General features: G+C 36.1%; 1 protein-coding gene across 1 annotated transcript; it reads left to right on the top strand.

The window, feature by feature from the left end:
* The first annotated feature begins 1,185 nt into the window (after positions 1 to 1,185).
* On the top strand, positions 1,186 to 10,898 carry sdc4 (syndecan 4). Its single transcript, XM_058779857.1, has 4 exons — positions 1,186 to 1,433; positions 7,496 to 7,696; positions 8,242 to 8,443; positions 9,194 to 10,898. Exons 1-4 carry the CDS (start codon positions 1,374 to 1,376, stop codon positions 9,352 to 9,354), a joined length of 624 nt encoding a protein of 207 aa, XP_058635840.1. The 5' UTR covers positions 1,186 to 1,373; the 3' UTR covers positions 9,355 to 10,898.
* Positions 10,899 to 17,096: the final 6,198 nt, after the last annotated feature.

Raw genomic sequence — 17,096 nt, 5'->3', positions numbered from 1 at the left:
CTTGTACTGAATGATTTGCATTGCAATCTAAGCCACACTATTCTTACTAATAGGGAATCATAAATAGTGACACATTGCTTAGATGATTAACCTAATTGACAAAATGCCTAATTCTAATCTTTGTAATTGAGTATATTTCTAATGACTTTACAAAGAATTGATGATTTCAGTGATTACCAAGAGATGATTTACTGTAATAAAGTGGACTTGGGAGTAAAGCTCTATTTACTGACAGTGTCATGTTGGGACATGCAAAAGTGGTTTCAAGTTCAAAGTCATGCCAGAATAGAAAAGCTGTGATAAGAGCATGTTATTCCATCATTTTCCAGTTACTGAACTGCATGAGAACCAAACTGACGTCTTTTAGAGGAAATGACATCTGTTAATTATACGATGCAACACCACCTAAACCTGAATGTAACTGACGTTTATGAAAAGAAAAAAGAAAGTAAACTCGCCAAATGGTAATATGGTTTGCTGGTCTTAAGTAGTCTCAGTCTAGTCAGTTTGCTGGAGGATTTTGGAGATCATCAGCATAAATATGAACACCAGGCTGGGAGACCATCGACCACTAAAACCAGCTTAAACCAGAGCAAGCCATCTGGTCTAGTTTAAGAACCGAAACAGAAAGAACAGAAAACTCTTTTTTTTTAATTGTTTTTTTTTTTATCAGCAATAGCATCTAAATATCATTGTGGTTTTCGTTTTTCAAAATGCTTAAGGGAAAAGGGAAGAACAATCAAAAAGTACTCTCAAAAAATCCCAGAAGTTTACGTCATTGAACTTTCCACGAGCGTCTCACTTCCCTAATACTTCTTCCTAAAACTTCCTCAAACGTGCTAGTCATTATTCCATAATTTCGTTTTGGTCAGTTAAGGACGGATATTAAGTACGTTAACCACGTGTAATTATCAGAGAACGGAGGAATTTGTATCTATAAGAGACTCATCTTAAAACAGTTGTTTTATATAGTCAAAAAAAAAAACTTATTCTAATCATCGTCAAATTTCTGTTTACAACGTTCTTCTCGGTTATCATGGATTCTAATGTATTGTGTTGTTGCTGTAAACCTGTTGCGTCCGGAATTTCCGAAAATTACGTCACTGCTTCTGCCCGCGTTTTGATTGGCTGCACACGAAGAGGGCGGGTTTAGGTTGGTCACGGCTCTGAATAAAACTAAACTGGATCAATCATTACACAGAAATACTGCGTACCATCACAGAGGATAGCAGTAAGAAATACGCGATATAAATCTAATCGACATTAAAAAGGACTTACAAAACCAGGACCGGTTCATTTTGACTTATAAAAGTGATTCACTTCGGAAACTGACAACAACTTTTGACACCGGGGCTTTTTACTTTGAAGAGAAGATGTTGAAAGTTTACCTCATGCTGGTTTTGTCCGCGGCTGCTGCTGTTTTCGCTGAATCGGTGAGTATCTTGTGAATTTTAACTTTATACTACATTCAGTTCAGATACTAAGCATGTAATCGAGCCGAATTGTTTTCTTTAATCACAAATGACGATAAAAGGTGTTATATTTCTGTTAGCTAAAGCTTTAGCTCCCTGACAACAGACCTGTTGAAAAAACAAAGGCTTATAAGTTACATGTTCAACAAATGTAACACTTCAGACTAATCATTTAGCTTTAGTTTAATTGTCAAACTTGTAGACAAGTCTTCTCGGTCCTTGGTCGCATTTTCCAATGGGCCCGCACCTCAAATAAACCTCAAGTGTACTATTAGACAAGGAACAATTAATGGTGAGTTGTGGTTTTGTGATATTCAGTTTCTGTGCGTGTATATTTATGTAGACGTGTGTAAGAAATATATTCAAGGGATTAGTTTTATGGCTTTTGGCATCAAACTGGTCTTGCGCTTATTTGTTTGTTAAGTAACCTCATGAGCAGCACTGGCTTTCATGTGACAGTTTTTGCCCTCAGGGAGTTATTTTAGCTTTATTTGATTAGACTGGATTCAGTCCATGAGGTTTGATTTTCCATCTGTTCATTATGGAATCACCCACTGGAGCACCTGTGAATGGGATGCCACAGCTTTGTGTTGGCCAGTTCTTTCATAACTCAAAAGAATAGCTTGCTGCAGATGTCTGTGGAGCTGAAATGGAAGACAAATGCCACCCAGTGTGCTTTCTGGGTCAGTCAGCCACACACACCCTCACACAAGTCAAAATGCAAATTCTTTGGGCCCAAACCTTCCATTCTCTCACAGACCTTTGGAAAGGTGTTGCCGCAGATCTTTATCTACACTTAAACACTGACAGATGCATCTTTTGTATTGCGTCTTGACCTTGTGTATCGATGGTTTTAGTGTGTAATATTGTGTAATCCACGGGTAATAGAACCGTAAACCAGCTGCCCTGTTAGTAGTACATTGGACGGTGTGATATAATCTCGGGTGGGAATGTGAGAACAAGCTCACATGCACCAGAGGCCTTGTCCTTCGAGGCAGAGAAGGCCGCAGCATTCCTCAAAATCATGCAGAAGTGTCTGTGTTCCTTTCATCCCCCTCCCTCTCCATTCTTTAGCGTTTTCCTGAGGAATGTGACCCCTCCTGACCTTGACCAGCCCTTCTTTTGGGATTTCACACAGTTCGGCGGATTTAAATGGTCCACCTCTTTCATCCAGGTCCCTCCTCTTTAGCCACTGGACAAGTTTGTGTGGCTTAAACTCAACATGACATGGACACTTTAAACCTGTAGGCAAAGTATGAGTGGATATTTGGTATTTTAATATTTGAGTGTAGCTTTCACCACCTTAGCAGATATAACAAATAATCTCTAGTTAGAAAGATGCATGTTGGACAAACAAAAAAAAGTGGCAGTGATATCGATAACCTCCCAAGAGGTTATAAATATTTATCTTAAAATTATCTTAAAAAAATATTTTGTCACCTCAATAGCTTATTCATTATATTAAAAGATAACATGGACTACTGTTATTTTGTTTTTGTTTTTTTAAGTGTAATGGCCATGCTAGTTGTCTTGCTAATGATTGTGTTATGAATTAGGCATGAGGTGATTTGCATATGAATAGGTTTGCTTTTATTTATTTATTCAGTTGTTTTTAGGGTGCAAAGCTGTGAATGGCTGTTGAAAGGCAGTGGACATGATAAATACTTTCGCCAGGATGTAATAATGATTTCTGCATTGATGTCCACTGGCCTATTAAATCACTTTTGAGGCTGGAATGTTGGCACCGAACGAGAGGGTTTTATTTGCTGCTTGGGTGAAAGAAGAATTTTAGTTATTACAGCAACTCTGCTTGTGAACGCAGTTGTTTATTGAAAATAAATGCAATGCCTTATGCTGTCTGCTCTTGTTTTGCAAGTCCAAAGGAATATCATGAGGCCATGTAAAGGGAATCCTGTGTGTTCTAGAATCATTTAGCAGACCACATCCGTCACCGTTCCAGTTCTGTTACTTGTGGAGCTATTAACCATATGTCAGACGGGCTTTAGTTGGAAACGCTGATAACCAGCTACCAGCTGTCCTTCATAATGATGGTTCCTCTTTTTTTGATTTGGCCTGTTTCTTTTTTTCTGCTTATTGGTGTGGATGATAGCACTTTGATGCTTTTATTTGTGCTTAAGTAGTAATTAATAGTTTGCTCATAACACATTAGCAATTAGGTTGGTCATATCTGTATTCATCAGAATTGGCTTTACTGTCTAGTCATTAGTAAAGTTTCTTTGTGGACTATACCCTCCCCCTAAGCAATGGCAATTCCATCCTTTCTTGGCGTGTAAATGTTTGTACTCTGAAAATACCCATTCTTCAAATAAACACCCATCTGGGTGTTTCTCAGGTCTCTGGACTTGAGTTGAAGAAATCTTGGAGTCTAATCACCCCATTGATGTTCCTACAAACACACGGTGGTCTTTCACATCTAATAACACATTTACTGCTAACTTGCAGTATCCTGGATTAGCTACCTTTAAGTTGTTTTCCTGAGTCTTGTAATTGTTCAGAATGCTCTTTTATACGTCCTTTCATGTATAGTATTGATAAGTCAGGTCCTCTCCATTTTTGAATGGTTTTAAAGCTAGTCTTGAGGCTTATCCTTTTATTTATATTTTATTCATTTATTTTTTTAGACTTAAAATATTTGATGATTGACACTTTCTTATTGTTAAGCACTTTTTTTTGGGTGCGTTAAATGTGCTCTATAAATAAACATATCATTCATGTAGTAATGTTCATTCTAAATTGTTTTGTCAGCTGAATGATCACAAATTTCCTGTGTGTAAGTGTCTGCTATAAAAACTAATTAAAGAGTAATTATGCATAGGATTTATTAAATAGGTTTGTAACTTTACCTGTGAACATGATTGTTTCCTGTTGAATGCACATAGGTGTAATGGTGTGATATGGGTGCTATTCTTTAGAGATGTGTAATTATAGCTAATTGGCGAATCTCTTGAAAACCATCAAGAACATATTTGGCACATTTTTGATCCTAGAATTCAATTTAAATCTCTGTTAACTTCAGGTTTTAGCCAGTCAGGGAAGGTCTGTTTTCAGAAAGCTTGAACTCCTCCTGTCCAGATTATACAATGCTGATTGTTTGGGCTATTCAGAATGGCTCATTGTGTATTAAACAGTCTTTGACTTAATGGTGAGAAGCTTCATTTAATGAAAGCCACCAACAGACAGAAGGAAAGCGTTATCGCACTTCCTGTGTGAGAGAATAGAGGCTGATGACAGTGAGGCTGAATAGTCCTTTTTGTTTGGTTTAGTTGAAGATTTCGAAGGAAGAGTCCAGTCCTGTTTCCTTCGCATGCACTAATGCTTGAGGGCTTTGAACAGGTGTTGGGGTGAGAATTTGGCGTGTGATTGAACAATGACGTATCGTTTAACAGGCAGGTGAGTCTTTCCGCCCCGCTGCTGAGATTCAGCTGGGAGTGTAAGAAGGAAAACACGGCTATAAATAGTTCCCGTAAAGATGGAAGGAATTCTCCTGACATGCGAGTGTGTTTGTGCAAAGTAGGACATTCACTCTGTCCTGGGTGAGGAGTCTATCTCATGAGGAGATCATATGACACAATACACTGGTAAATCCGATTGGTGGGAGCGACAGACGCCGTTTGTCTTGACGACTGAGGCTGTAATTGGTTGTGACCTGAAAGGACAAAAAGGAGAGTCTTCAAACCACATCAGTGGATAATATCTGTAGTGCAGCTTTAATGGGTCCCCAGTGAATCTCAGACCGAATCCAGGCATTTTGAGGAGAAATTTTGTGAAATGTTCTGACTCCCTGTGACTTTTCAAACTCAGAAGTTGCTTGGTAAAACAAAGATGCAAACAGTCACTGTTATTTAAATATTGGCCTTTAAACTCAAACAGTGAATAATCGCCTGATCACTATGGACAGTTTATCACAGTAATAGATGAGTCACTGATTGTGTTATCGTCTCTTTGCTTCTCCCATTGTGACTCACTGGAACAGATGCCAGACCATTTGTCAGCAGATAGTCGGATTTGCTTCTAGCTTTGCTAGTCTTGACTTGGGCCTGGTTTACTAAGCTGGTTAATTTACACGGGCTTCTCCCTCCCCGGCATTACAGCTCACTTTGAGGATAACAGCCATAGTCATACTTGTAGACGTGTCATCGTCGTATCATAGAGCTGTCATGAGGGTTGATTTGAAGATGAAAGATTTTACTCATTTATCCACGCTTATGTTGTTTCAAATCTGTATTACTGACTTACTGTACTGATGCCAGATATAACTTGCAAACTCAATGACATGAATAATAGCTTATATTTCAGTTCAAGCTCTTATGTACACCAGTTTCCAGACTACTTTAACTGTTAGTTTTGTTCTCTTTGGATCTTGACAGCGCCCGTCTCCATCTATTGTGTAGACAAAAGCAGCACGAACATTGATAAACATCTTTTGTGTGAAAAAGTCATATGGGTTTGGAACGATGTGAGGGCGAGTAAATGATGACAGAATTTTCATTTTAGGTGAACTAAATGAACTAACTATGATTCTTTTAAGAGCTGTTATTATGCTGGTGAGGGGTTTTTTTGGTTATTGCTGAGAAATTAAAAACAAAAAGCATTTATTTCCTGCATTGCGACTGAGAAATTGAGGGACTTTCTTTAGCAGTCCGTCTTGGTCTAGAGCTTTTAGTTTGGGTTGTGGAAATTTTTTTTTTTTTTAAACTCTTTCAAGTGGCTTATATACATTTACTGAGAAGTTAATGGTTGCTTATGAGAATTTAAGCATTGGTTTAATTGAACCATGGCTCTACACCTCTTCACAGTCAGAGGGTATCCGCTGTACTTTTTTTAGACTTTTTTTTTTTTTCTCAGTGCTCAGTATTTCATAATGTAGGGGGATTTTGGAGTGGGGTTTCACAGCACTGTAAGGCTGAAAACCATAAAGTATGTCTGTCTCTCTCCCCACACCCTCTTGTGGTTTCTGTCGTTCTCTGTTTCTCGCTCTCCCTTTTTCTTTTATTATCTTCGAACAACAGAGCAGGCTAGAGCTGACTTGCAGTTTCATGTGGCGTTTGCATGATCCTGGTTTTCCTGGAAAATGAGTCAGTCGGTCCCCCCGGTCTCCATTTTAAAAACCCCTCCCTTTTGCGTCTATAGCCATTTTAAGAAATAAATTGGTTTTTAAAAGGTTGTATTTACGATAAACTTGAAGTCATTGTTGCCTTACTGAAATCCTCAGTAAGGTGTGTTTGAAATTTGTCTAAGGTGGTTACGCCATGAGTGCGCACCTGTGCATTATGAATATTTTTGCTTTCCCGGTATATGAAACTTCTCAGCAAGTCAGGTTTGATTTAAATCTGTTTTTGACAGCGAGCAAGACCGATAAAGACCCTCAGCCGCTCTCTGATGAATTCTTGCGTCATTTTACACAATGGTGCCAAACCTGCGCTAACTTGCCTCTTACCTCTCCAACTCGCTTTAAGGTCAAGAGCGAGTTGATTGTGATACAATATAGTGTAAATCACAGTTGAGTGCCATTCAGAATAGAATTTAGAATTTTTATTATTATTATTTTAAACAAGAATGTTTTGATGTCCTGCAACAGTGAAAACAGAAATTGCCATTTCTATGGAAAGAGTCTTGGGAGAGAGACAAAGAGGAAAAGCAGACAAAACTTTAATCCGTTTGTGTGATCTACTTCCTCCTGTTATGCTAATAGGCTTAGTTCATTAATTGTTAAAACTCATCGGCAGTGCTAACGTGGTTAACAGCATTGGTGTGTCTTAATTAAATTAAGTGTGCTCTGTGAGCAAAAAGAAACCCAAATAACTTTTGAAGTGATAAATGTTTTACACCAGGTCTTAAACTCATTCTTGTGTCACTCAATAGTGACTGTTCCTTCAATTTCTGATGTTTGCATTGGATTATATTGTAAAGGAGTGATTTTTGCATAATTTTTCTTTGGTGATTTGTCTTTGAACAAATGGTGCCAAGTGTAAATTTCTCATGTAAATTATTTCTCTTCGTAGGTACGGGAAACGGAAACATGGGTACCTCTGAAAATCAAGTCGCCCCGTGAGGATCTGGAGTCTTCTGGCAACTCTCCAAATGAAGACTTTGAGTTTACTGAATTAAACCCAACTGATGATGAGGATGGTTTTGATGATGATGATGAAGATGATTATGATGGCTCAGGCTCTGGGTTTTTAGATGAGCCCACAGAAATTGAGGTAGATATGATATTTTTTCTTGATGACAAACTCAGTAACAACTATTGGGATACTACAGAAATGCCTGTTAGGGAAAAAAACAATGAATCTTAATGAAGGTTTTTGCCTACTACAAGTGAATCATTTTAAAGTGAAATGCTCTTTAAAGAATTTGTTTAAATTGAAATTATATTTTATATTATTACAGCAATTAAACAGACAGCACATCTTTCTATTGTGTTTTATCCACTGGTTTAATACAACAAATATTCAATGCAATCAGTGTCATCTGATTTGTGACTCTTATGAGCCGATTGTTTTTAATGAATGTCAAAGTGACTCTCAAATGAGTCACAGACTGACTCGTTGGTCTAAAATGACTCCTGCATGGTTCATATCCGACTTGAATTGCCAATCTTTTTTATGCATGCTTATGATTCATGAAACCATCAGTTGAATTACTCGCTGGTTGCTCATATGACAGATTTTTGTTGTACACACGCAACCAATTTAACTTCTATATTAACGTTCTTGTGACCGTTGTGTTTTTTTTTTTTTTTCTTCAGACTGGTATCTTCAATAATAACCGGATCCCTGATTCTGAGGGTCCATTTGCACCGAGGCCAACTATCAATAACGATATTTTGGTTAAACACAATGAGGTCGGCCGGCGTGGAGAACCAAAGCAAGACGATGACCAGCACAGCAATGTGCTCATGACGCATGCTGGAGAAGACAGCTTGCTCAATAATACAGAGGTGCTTGCAGGTGAGGAGACGGTTTGATTTGTTTGCAATAGTGATAGTTTGATATGCAAAGTTAATTCAATTAATAAATATTGCTGGCCAAAATTTGAATATTTAAATATAGTAAAACTTTTAGTACACCAGCGTTTACCGTTTTGCTCTAAAATAAATTCCACTGGTTTGATGTTTTATCTTCTAACGCAGTATTTTCCAGTGTTATTTCAGTATTTTTAGACTTGCCTTAAAAAAGGTAATTGTGACCCGTCAATCTATTTTCTTCTCAGAATTGCGAGTTTATATCTCACAATTCCGACTATATAAATCATGATTCTGTCTTTATTTCTCTCAATTCTAATTTTCACACAGCTCTAAAAAAGTATTTTAGATTTGCAGTTTCTCAGAATTGTGAGACGTAAACTCAGAATTGTGCAGGGAAAAAGTCTGAATTGATGCAATTACCTTTTCTTTTTTATTATCCCATGATGAAAACGGGTTTTCATAGTTAAGTGCATGTCGTTTTTATTTTATATTTCTACATGGCTTTAATTTCTTTTTCTTTTAACAATTTTAGTACTTTAACTAATTTCAGTTAGCTGTCAACGCAGCATTTCTAATTTTCAGTTTTATTACCAATTATTTGTAATTTGTTTCAATTACTGGTAATACAATAACAAAGCTGATATATTTTGAAAGTCCACGCAGGTTGCTGGTGTCCATTTAAGGCCGTGTCTGAAGGTTATGCCTCCCTCACTTTTTCTATTTCTATTTACAGCCGTTATTGCGGGTGGAGCAGTTGGTCTGGTCTTTGCCATCCTCCTCATCGTTCTGCTGGTTCACTTCGTTCTCCGCATCAAGAAGAAAGATGAAGGAAGTTACGACCTGGGCAAGACTCCCATCTACAAGAAAGCTCCTACTACAGAAATCTACGCATGAGCATCCCCTCCCTCACATACCTTCTCTCTCTCTCTTTTGAACTATAAGCTCACACAGTGCCTCGGCCCAACGGGCCGCCGCCAACCTCTCACATACCACGAAAACCGCAGAAGGACCTCACACGAATAATTCGCTCTGACTGGACATTTGCATTGAAATCTTAAAGTGACTCGGAGGGGATGGCGTCTGTTGCCAAACTGCTCGATTCAAAAGATGTTCTTGTCTTTTCATTCTCACACTTATTGCCTTTTCACCTTGTGGCCCATTGTGTCCATTTATTATTTTTTTTTAAAATAAAACACTACAAGTTGCAGTGGAGCCATTCACAGGTTAAAGGCTTTGGATTGACCATTGAACCAGCCGTTATGAGAAACAGTCAACATCACGATCGGTGCAACAGAAGGGATGGTTACTGTAGCCTTTTACGTTATCAGATGTCTTTTGTTTTTAAATCTGTGTGCTGTAAAACGTTTTTTATTTCTTTAGTAAAACATTTGAGGTGGAACCAAATTGAGGGCATGCAGTATACGTTCGAACCTAAATTCTGTGAGAGCAAAACCTGAAAATGGTTTGCTATACTAATGTATACTCATTTCAACCATGGTGTTATGGTACATTCCTCATATCTGTATGTCATTGTTGTGGTGGTTTTGTGCGACGAGAGATTCGATCCACTACAGTGCTGCTTGACTGTCAACTAAGCTACTTTAACAGGTGCAGATGTTGTTGACTGAGAATCAGTTCACTGCAAACAGACTTTGTACATCCAGGGATCTGTATATAGCCATTTGAATAAAATGTAAAACTTTGGTACTTAGCCATTTCTTGACAGCCTTTTATTTACCAAATATTTAAATGCCAAAATAATTTTTTATTGTTCTTATATCTCATCCCGGTATTCGCTTTTGCCGTAAAACCTGTTCGTGAAGCGCAGATGCTTTGAATCTGTATCTTTCAGAAACATTTATGGAAATGTTATGTTTGAGAACAATGACCAATGCTAGTACTAACTTTTTTTTTCTTTTTTTCTTTTTTTTTTTTTCAGTGTTTTTGTAGATGTTCTTAATTCCTTTTTTAATTTTTTTGGTATTAATTATTTTATTGCCTATTTTATTGTCATATTTTATTGCCTGCCTTCAGGTCGGGGGTGTTTGTCCCCCTTCTCAGCTGTTGTACATGTGATAATTGTATTTTATTTTTTTGGTTTTTAGATTTGTTTTATATACAGTAGTGCAAAAATTCAAAGGCTGATAGTCTTTCGACCAGTTTTTTTTTTTTTAAAAAGAGTTTCTATTTCTTTTAGACTTTTTAAGCTGAATCTATTTATGTTTTGTAGAAGGATGTTCTGGATTAGTTAAGGGGAACGTGAATGAGCTGTGCATTTCTAGCATGGTGTAAAATGATAAAAAAAATAAAAATCTGCTGCTTTGTTTGGTCACATCCAGATTAAATCACTGATCTAATGTTGAAGTCAATGAATCATTGATTTCTGCATGCAGGTTCTGATTTGTTAAAAATAAAGCTATTTTATGCACATAACCAAAGGTGTCTTGAACATTTTCTTCCATAGAAATCCTCAAATGTTGCATCACTATATTTTTTAAGACATGGTTAAAGATCATTGGAAATTTGAGCTGTAATGTCAAGTAGTCCTTCCTCTTTAATGCACACCTGAATCAAGTTAAGAATTAGTCGCATGGTATAGAAAGGTACTGAAAGTATACACTAGATCGAAAAGGAGAGTGTATGAAATGAGAAACACTTCAGTTTACAGAGTTTGAAGCTGTGGTTTTGGTTCAGAGGTTGAGGATCAGCAAGAAGCAAAGGAAAGAAGGTGCACTCCATGCACAATATTTTGGGATTAGTTCCACAAAAGTCCTTTTGCAGTGGTTCTTTAAAACTGAATATACTTGAGCCACCATTGTGGTTCCTCAGATTGCCACATTGATGGAACCTTCTAGAGAACTTCAAGGGGCCCCAATATATGTCAATGCCTCAAAAATTATAAAATCGGTTTACTGGAGGTATCGTTGACAGTATTAAAAGAATCAAAGAATCTTGAAGAATATCACCGTTTTCACAAAAATATTAAGCAGCACAACTGTTGATAATAAATGTGACCCTGGATGACAAAACCAGTCTTGTGTCAGTTTTTCGAAATTGAGATTTATACATCATCTGACAGCTGAATAAATAAGCTTTCCATTGATGTATGGTTTGTTGGGATCGGACAATATTTGGCTGAGATACAACTATTTGAAAATCTGGAATCTGAGGGTGCAAAAAAATCAAAATATTGAGAAAATCACCTTTGAAATTGTCCAAATGAAGTTCTTAGCAATGCATATTACTAATCAAAAATTAAGTTTTGATGCATTTATGGTAATAAATTAACAAAATATCTTCATGGAACATGATCTTTACTTAATATCCTAATGATTTTTGCCATAAAAGAAAAATAATTATTTTTGACTCATACAATGAATTTTTGGCTATTGCTACAAATATACCCCAGCGATTTAAGACTGGTTTTGTGGTCCAGGGTCACAAATAGCACTGACGTAGGAAATGTCTCTTTAGTGACAAATCAACATATTAGAATGATTTCTGAAAGATCATGTGACACTGAAGACTGGAGTAATGATGCTGAAAATTCAGCTTTGCATCACAGGAATAAATTACATTTTAAAATATATTCAAATAGAAAATATTTCATTTAAATTGTAATAATATTTCAGAATGTTGCTATATTTTACTTTATTATTTTACTATATTATCTTTTTTTGTTTGTTTGTTTGTTTTTTGTATTGTTTTTTTATAACTGTAGGCTTGAATTTGTCTCTGTTAACAGAAACATTACGAAACCTTAAGAAACTATAATGCAAAATCAAGATCTTTATAACCCCAAATGAACCATAGCAGCTCAAGGTCCTTATACAGGGGAAACGATTCTTTATTTGAAGGCTCTTGGTGTAGCTCAAGTGTTGCAGAAGAACCTGTATGTTTGAGTGTGTACTACTAATGGGCCTTCAAAAGCTTGTTTGGACTGAAAAACTCTCACAGATCAAGTCAAATGTTTGTTTGTTGGTTTAGTTTGCATTTTGATTGTACATGAACCTGTTTGTGATATATTAACTTTGAATAATGGGACAGTCCTTAATATGTAATCGAATTGCCGCAGTGTTAACCTGGGAATTTCCACCTCTAGAGAAATGACTGTAAGCAGCTGTGTGTGGGGTGTGTGTGTGTGTGTGTGTGTGTGTGTGTGTGTGTGTGTTTATCCAGCATGCTGATGCCTGTCTGCTTTGCTACCAAAACATATGAGCATACCAAGAGAATAAAGACTGTTTTCTTTCAGGATTGATGGATAAAAATAGAAAATGTTTTGATTAAAAAGTGTAAAGGGTCATGCACGGTCCTTGATCGTATCTCTTTTTGTTTCTGTTTTTAAAATGAGAAACATTGACAGGATTTCTTAACCTAGGCCAAGGCTTAATCATGTGGCAAAAACAAATACAGTGGCTCCAAAAAGTATTCAGCCACACTTCTTTCCATACGTTTTTTTAAAGAGATAGTTTACATAAAAAAAGAAATTCATACAGCTTTAGAACAAGTTGGTGGCGAGTAAACGATGACAGAATTTTCCTTTCATTTTAAAATAAATGCCATTGGGTTTGATATTTTGTTTCGCAATGATATTCATATATTTTTAAGCTTGGCGTAGAGGCCAAACACTTTTTTTTAATAACCGTTTAAGTGATCATCTGTATGATAATGCAACATTAAAATGGTTAATGACAGGGTGTGTTCAACACATGCCCTCTCTGACCTCACACTTTCAGTTTATAGACCTGAACGACAAACGAGGTAAATTCAGCACAAACAACTGGTTAAGACATTCAGGAAAACCAACTAAAACCTGCTTGATAACACACATATGAATAAATAGCCTGCATGGGGAAATTCCCTTATGATTGATAATATCTGGCAACATTGTGCTATAAAAATATTTTAATGCAGATTGAAAATTTGACTGTTTCCATGATGAGTTTATCTTTTATCTGCTGGGAAAAAAACATGCCTCCGATTACAGGTTGAATGGACTACACAAGGAAGTATATTGTGCTTTTTTTTCTTCTTTTTTTTTCTCATTGCACACGGAAGAGTTTCATCATTAACACACACTCATTTCCTGCTGCGCATTTGAATGTGTATCAGAAAAACAAGTCCATGGAACGTTCTGGAAAATGTTCAAACTGTCACGTATTACGACATCCTATTGGAAGATGAATGGTGCCTTTTCACTTTCAACTACAGCCCGGGTTTGTTTACACAAGAGGTGGAGCAAAAGACTGGAGAAAACGACCATTTGTCATATAAACACTCTTTAGGAAATAATTTGCTATATAAGAGTTTTCTCATTGCTACTAGTTCAACTCATTTTAAAGTAACTCCTACATTTTAGATCGAACATAAGGAAGACCGGAACTAGTTGTCACTAAAATCTCAGTAACTATAAGATTATGAGTGCCAATTCCACAAATAAGAGTCTGTAACTACATAATGACAGTAGCTTTTAACAGACAAGTTCTTAGGACAAGGGTATTCTTAAATAATGTCAGGTTGGGGCAAGTTGTCACACGGGGGGAAAAAAGTGAACAAAAACATAACTTGAAATGCTTAGGAATTACAACCATTTTTATACACAGTCCCCACATTTTCAGGAGCTCAAATGTAATTGGACAAATAGATATAATCAATGTTCATTTTTAATATTTTGTTGAGAATCCTTAAGTCTGGATCTCATGGACATCAGCAGAGACTGGGTTTCCTCCTTTGTGATGCTTTTCCAGTCCTTTACTGCAGCTGACTTCAGTTTTTTTTTTTTAAAAGAGTTTCTATTTCTTTTAGACTTTTAAGCTGAATCTATTTATGTTTTGTAGAAGGATGTTCTGGATTAGTTAAGGGAACGTGAATGAGCTGTGCATTTCTAGCATGGTGTAAAATGATAAAAAATAAAAATCTGCTGCTTTGTTTGGTCACATCCAGATTAAATCACTGATCTAATGTTGAAGTCAATGAATCATTGATTTCTGCATGCAGGTTCTGATTTGTTAAAAATAAAGCTATTTTATGCACATAACCAAAGGTGTCTTGAACATTTTCTTCCATAGAAATCCTCAAATGTTGCATCACTATATTTTTAAGACATGGTTAAAGATCATTGGAAATTTGAGCTGTAATGTCAAGTAGTCCTTCCTCTTTAATGCACACCTGAATCAAGTTAAGAATTAGTCGCATGGTATAGAAAGGTACTGAAAGTATACACTAGATCGAAAAGGAGAGTGTATGAAATGAGAAACACTTCAGTTTACAGAGTTTGAAGCTGTGGTTTTGGTTCAGAGGTTGAGGATCAGCAAGAAGCAAAGGAAAGAAGGTGCACTCCATGCACAATATTTTGGGATTAGTTCCACAAAAGTCCTTTTGCAGTGGTTCTTTAAAACTGAATATACTTGAGCCACCATTGTGGTTCCTCAGATTGCCACATTGATGGAACCTTCTAGAGAACTTCAAGGGGCCCCAATATATGTCAATGCCTCAAAAATTATAAAATCGGTTTACTGGAGGTATCGTTGACAGTATTAAAAGAATCAAAGAATCTTGAAGAATATCACCGTTTTCACAAAAATATTAAGCAGCACAACTGTTGATAATAAATGTGACCCTGGATGACAAAACCAGTCTTGTGTCAGTTTTTCGAAATTGAGATTTATACATCATCTGACAGCTGAATAAATAAGCTTTCCATTGATGTATGGTTTGTTGGGATCGGACAATATTTGGCTGAGATACAACTATTTGAAAATCTGGAATCTGAGGGTGCAAAAAAATCAAAATATTGAGAAAATCACCTTTGAAATTGTCCAAATGAAGTTCTTAGCAATGCATATTACTAATCAAAAATTAAGTTTTGATGCATTTATGGTAATAAATTAACAAAATATCTTCATGGAACATGATCTTTACTTAATATCCTAATGATTTTTGCCATAAAAGAAAAATAATTATTTTTGACTCATACAATGAATTTTTGGCTATTGCTACAAATATACCCCAGCGATTTAAGACTGGTTTTGTGGTCCAGGGTCACAAATAGCACTGACGTAGGAAATGTCTCTTTAGTGACAAATCAACATATTAGAATGATTTCTGAAAGATCATGTGACACTGAAGACTGGAGTAATGATGCTGAAAATTCAGCTTTGCATCACAGGAATAAATTACATTTTAAAATATATTCAAATAGAAAATATTTCATTTAAATTGTAATAATATTTCAGAATGTTGCTATATTTTACTTTATTATTTTACTATATTATCTTTTTTTGTTTGTTTGTTTGTTTTTTGTATTGTTTTTTTATAACTGTAGGCTTGAATTTGTCTCTGTTAACAGAAACATTACGAAACCTTAAGAAACTATAATGCAAAATCAAGATCTTTATAACCCCAAATGAACCATAGCAGCTCAAGGTCCTTATACAGGGGAAACGATTCTTTATTTGAAGGCTCTTGGTGTAGCTCAAGTGTTGCAGAAGAACCTGTATGTTTGAGTGTGTACTACTAATGGGCCTTCAAAAGCTTGTTTGGACTGAAAAACTCTCACAGATCAAGTCAAATGTTTGTTTGTTGGTTTAGTTTGCATTTTGATTGTACATGAACCTGTTTGTGATATATTAACTTTGAATAATGGGACAGTCCTTAATATGTAATCGAATTGCCGCAGTGTTAACCTGGGAATTTCCACCTCTAGAGAAATGACTGTAAGCAGCTGTGTGTGGGGTGTGTGTGTGTGTGTGTGTGTGTGTGTGTGTGTGTTTATCCAGCATGCTGATGCCTGTCTGCTTTGCTACCAAAACATATGAGCATACCAAGAGAATAAAGACTGTTTTCTTTCAGGATTGATGGATAAAAATAGAAAATGTTTTGATTAAAAAGTGTAAAGGGTCATGCACGGTCCTTGATCGTATCTCTTTTTGTTTCTGTTTTTAAAATGAGAAACATTGACAGGATTTCTTAACCTAGGCCAAGGCTTAATCATGTGGCAAAAACAAATACAGTGGCTCCAAAAAGTATTCAGCCACACTTCTTTCCATACGTTTTTTTAAAGAGATAGTTTACATAAAAAAAGAAATTCATACAGCTTTAGAACAAGTTGGTGGCGAGTAAACGATGACAGAATTTTCCTTTCATTTTAAAATAAATGCCATTGGGTTTGATATTTTGTTTCGCAATGATATTCATATATTTTTAAGCTTGGCGTAGAGGCCAAACACTTTTTTTTAATAACCGTTTAAGTGATCATCTGTATGATAATGCAACATTAAAATGGTTAATGACAGGGTGTGTTCAACACATGCCCTCTCTGACCTCACACTTTCAGTTTATAGACCTGAACGACAAACGAGGTAAATTCAGCACAAACAACTGGTTAAGACATTCAGGAAAACCAACTAAAACCTGCTTGATAACACACATATGAATAAATAGCCTGCATGGGGAAATTCCTTATGATTGATAATATCTGGCAACATTGTGCTATAAAAATATTTTAATGCAGATTGAAAATTTGACTGTTTCCATGATGAGTTTATCTTTTATCTGCTGGGAAAAAAACATGCCTCCGATTACAGGTTGAATGGACTACACAAGGAAGTATATTGTGCTTTTTTTTCTTCTTTTTT

The sequence above is a fragment of the Onychostoma macrolepis genome, chromosome 06 (assembly GCF_012432095.1).
Source record: "Onychostoma macrolepis isolate SWU-2019 chromosome 06, ASM1243209v1, whole genome shotgun sequence".
In the NCBI taxonomy this organism is placed as follows: Eukaryota; Metazoa; Chordata; class Actinopteri; order Cypriniformes; family Cyprinidae; genus Onychostoma; species Onychostoma macrolepis.
Note: the sequence above shows the minus strand (reverse complement) of the source record. Positions and strands in the feature narration are given on the sequence as shown.

Bases quoted from the DNA above. Each gene is read 5' to 3' on its own strand.
- sdc4 (XM_058779857.1), top strand. From the start codon at position 1,374: ATGTTGAAAGTTTACCTCATGCTGGTTTTGTCCGCGGCTGCTGCTGTT. The intron at 1,434-7,495 runs GTGAGTATCTTG...TTCTCTTCGTAG, and splicing joins CTGCTGTTTTCGCTGAATCG to GTACGGGAAACGGAAACATG. The intron at 8,444-9,193 runs GTGAGGAGACGG...TTCTATTTACAG, and splicing joins TAATACAGAGGTGCTTGCAG to CCGTTATTGCGGGTGGAGCA.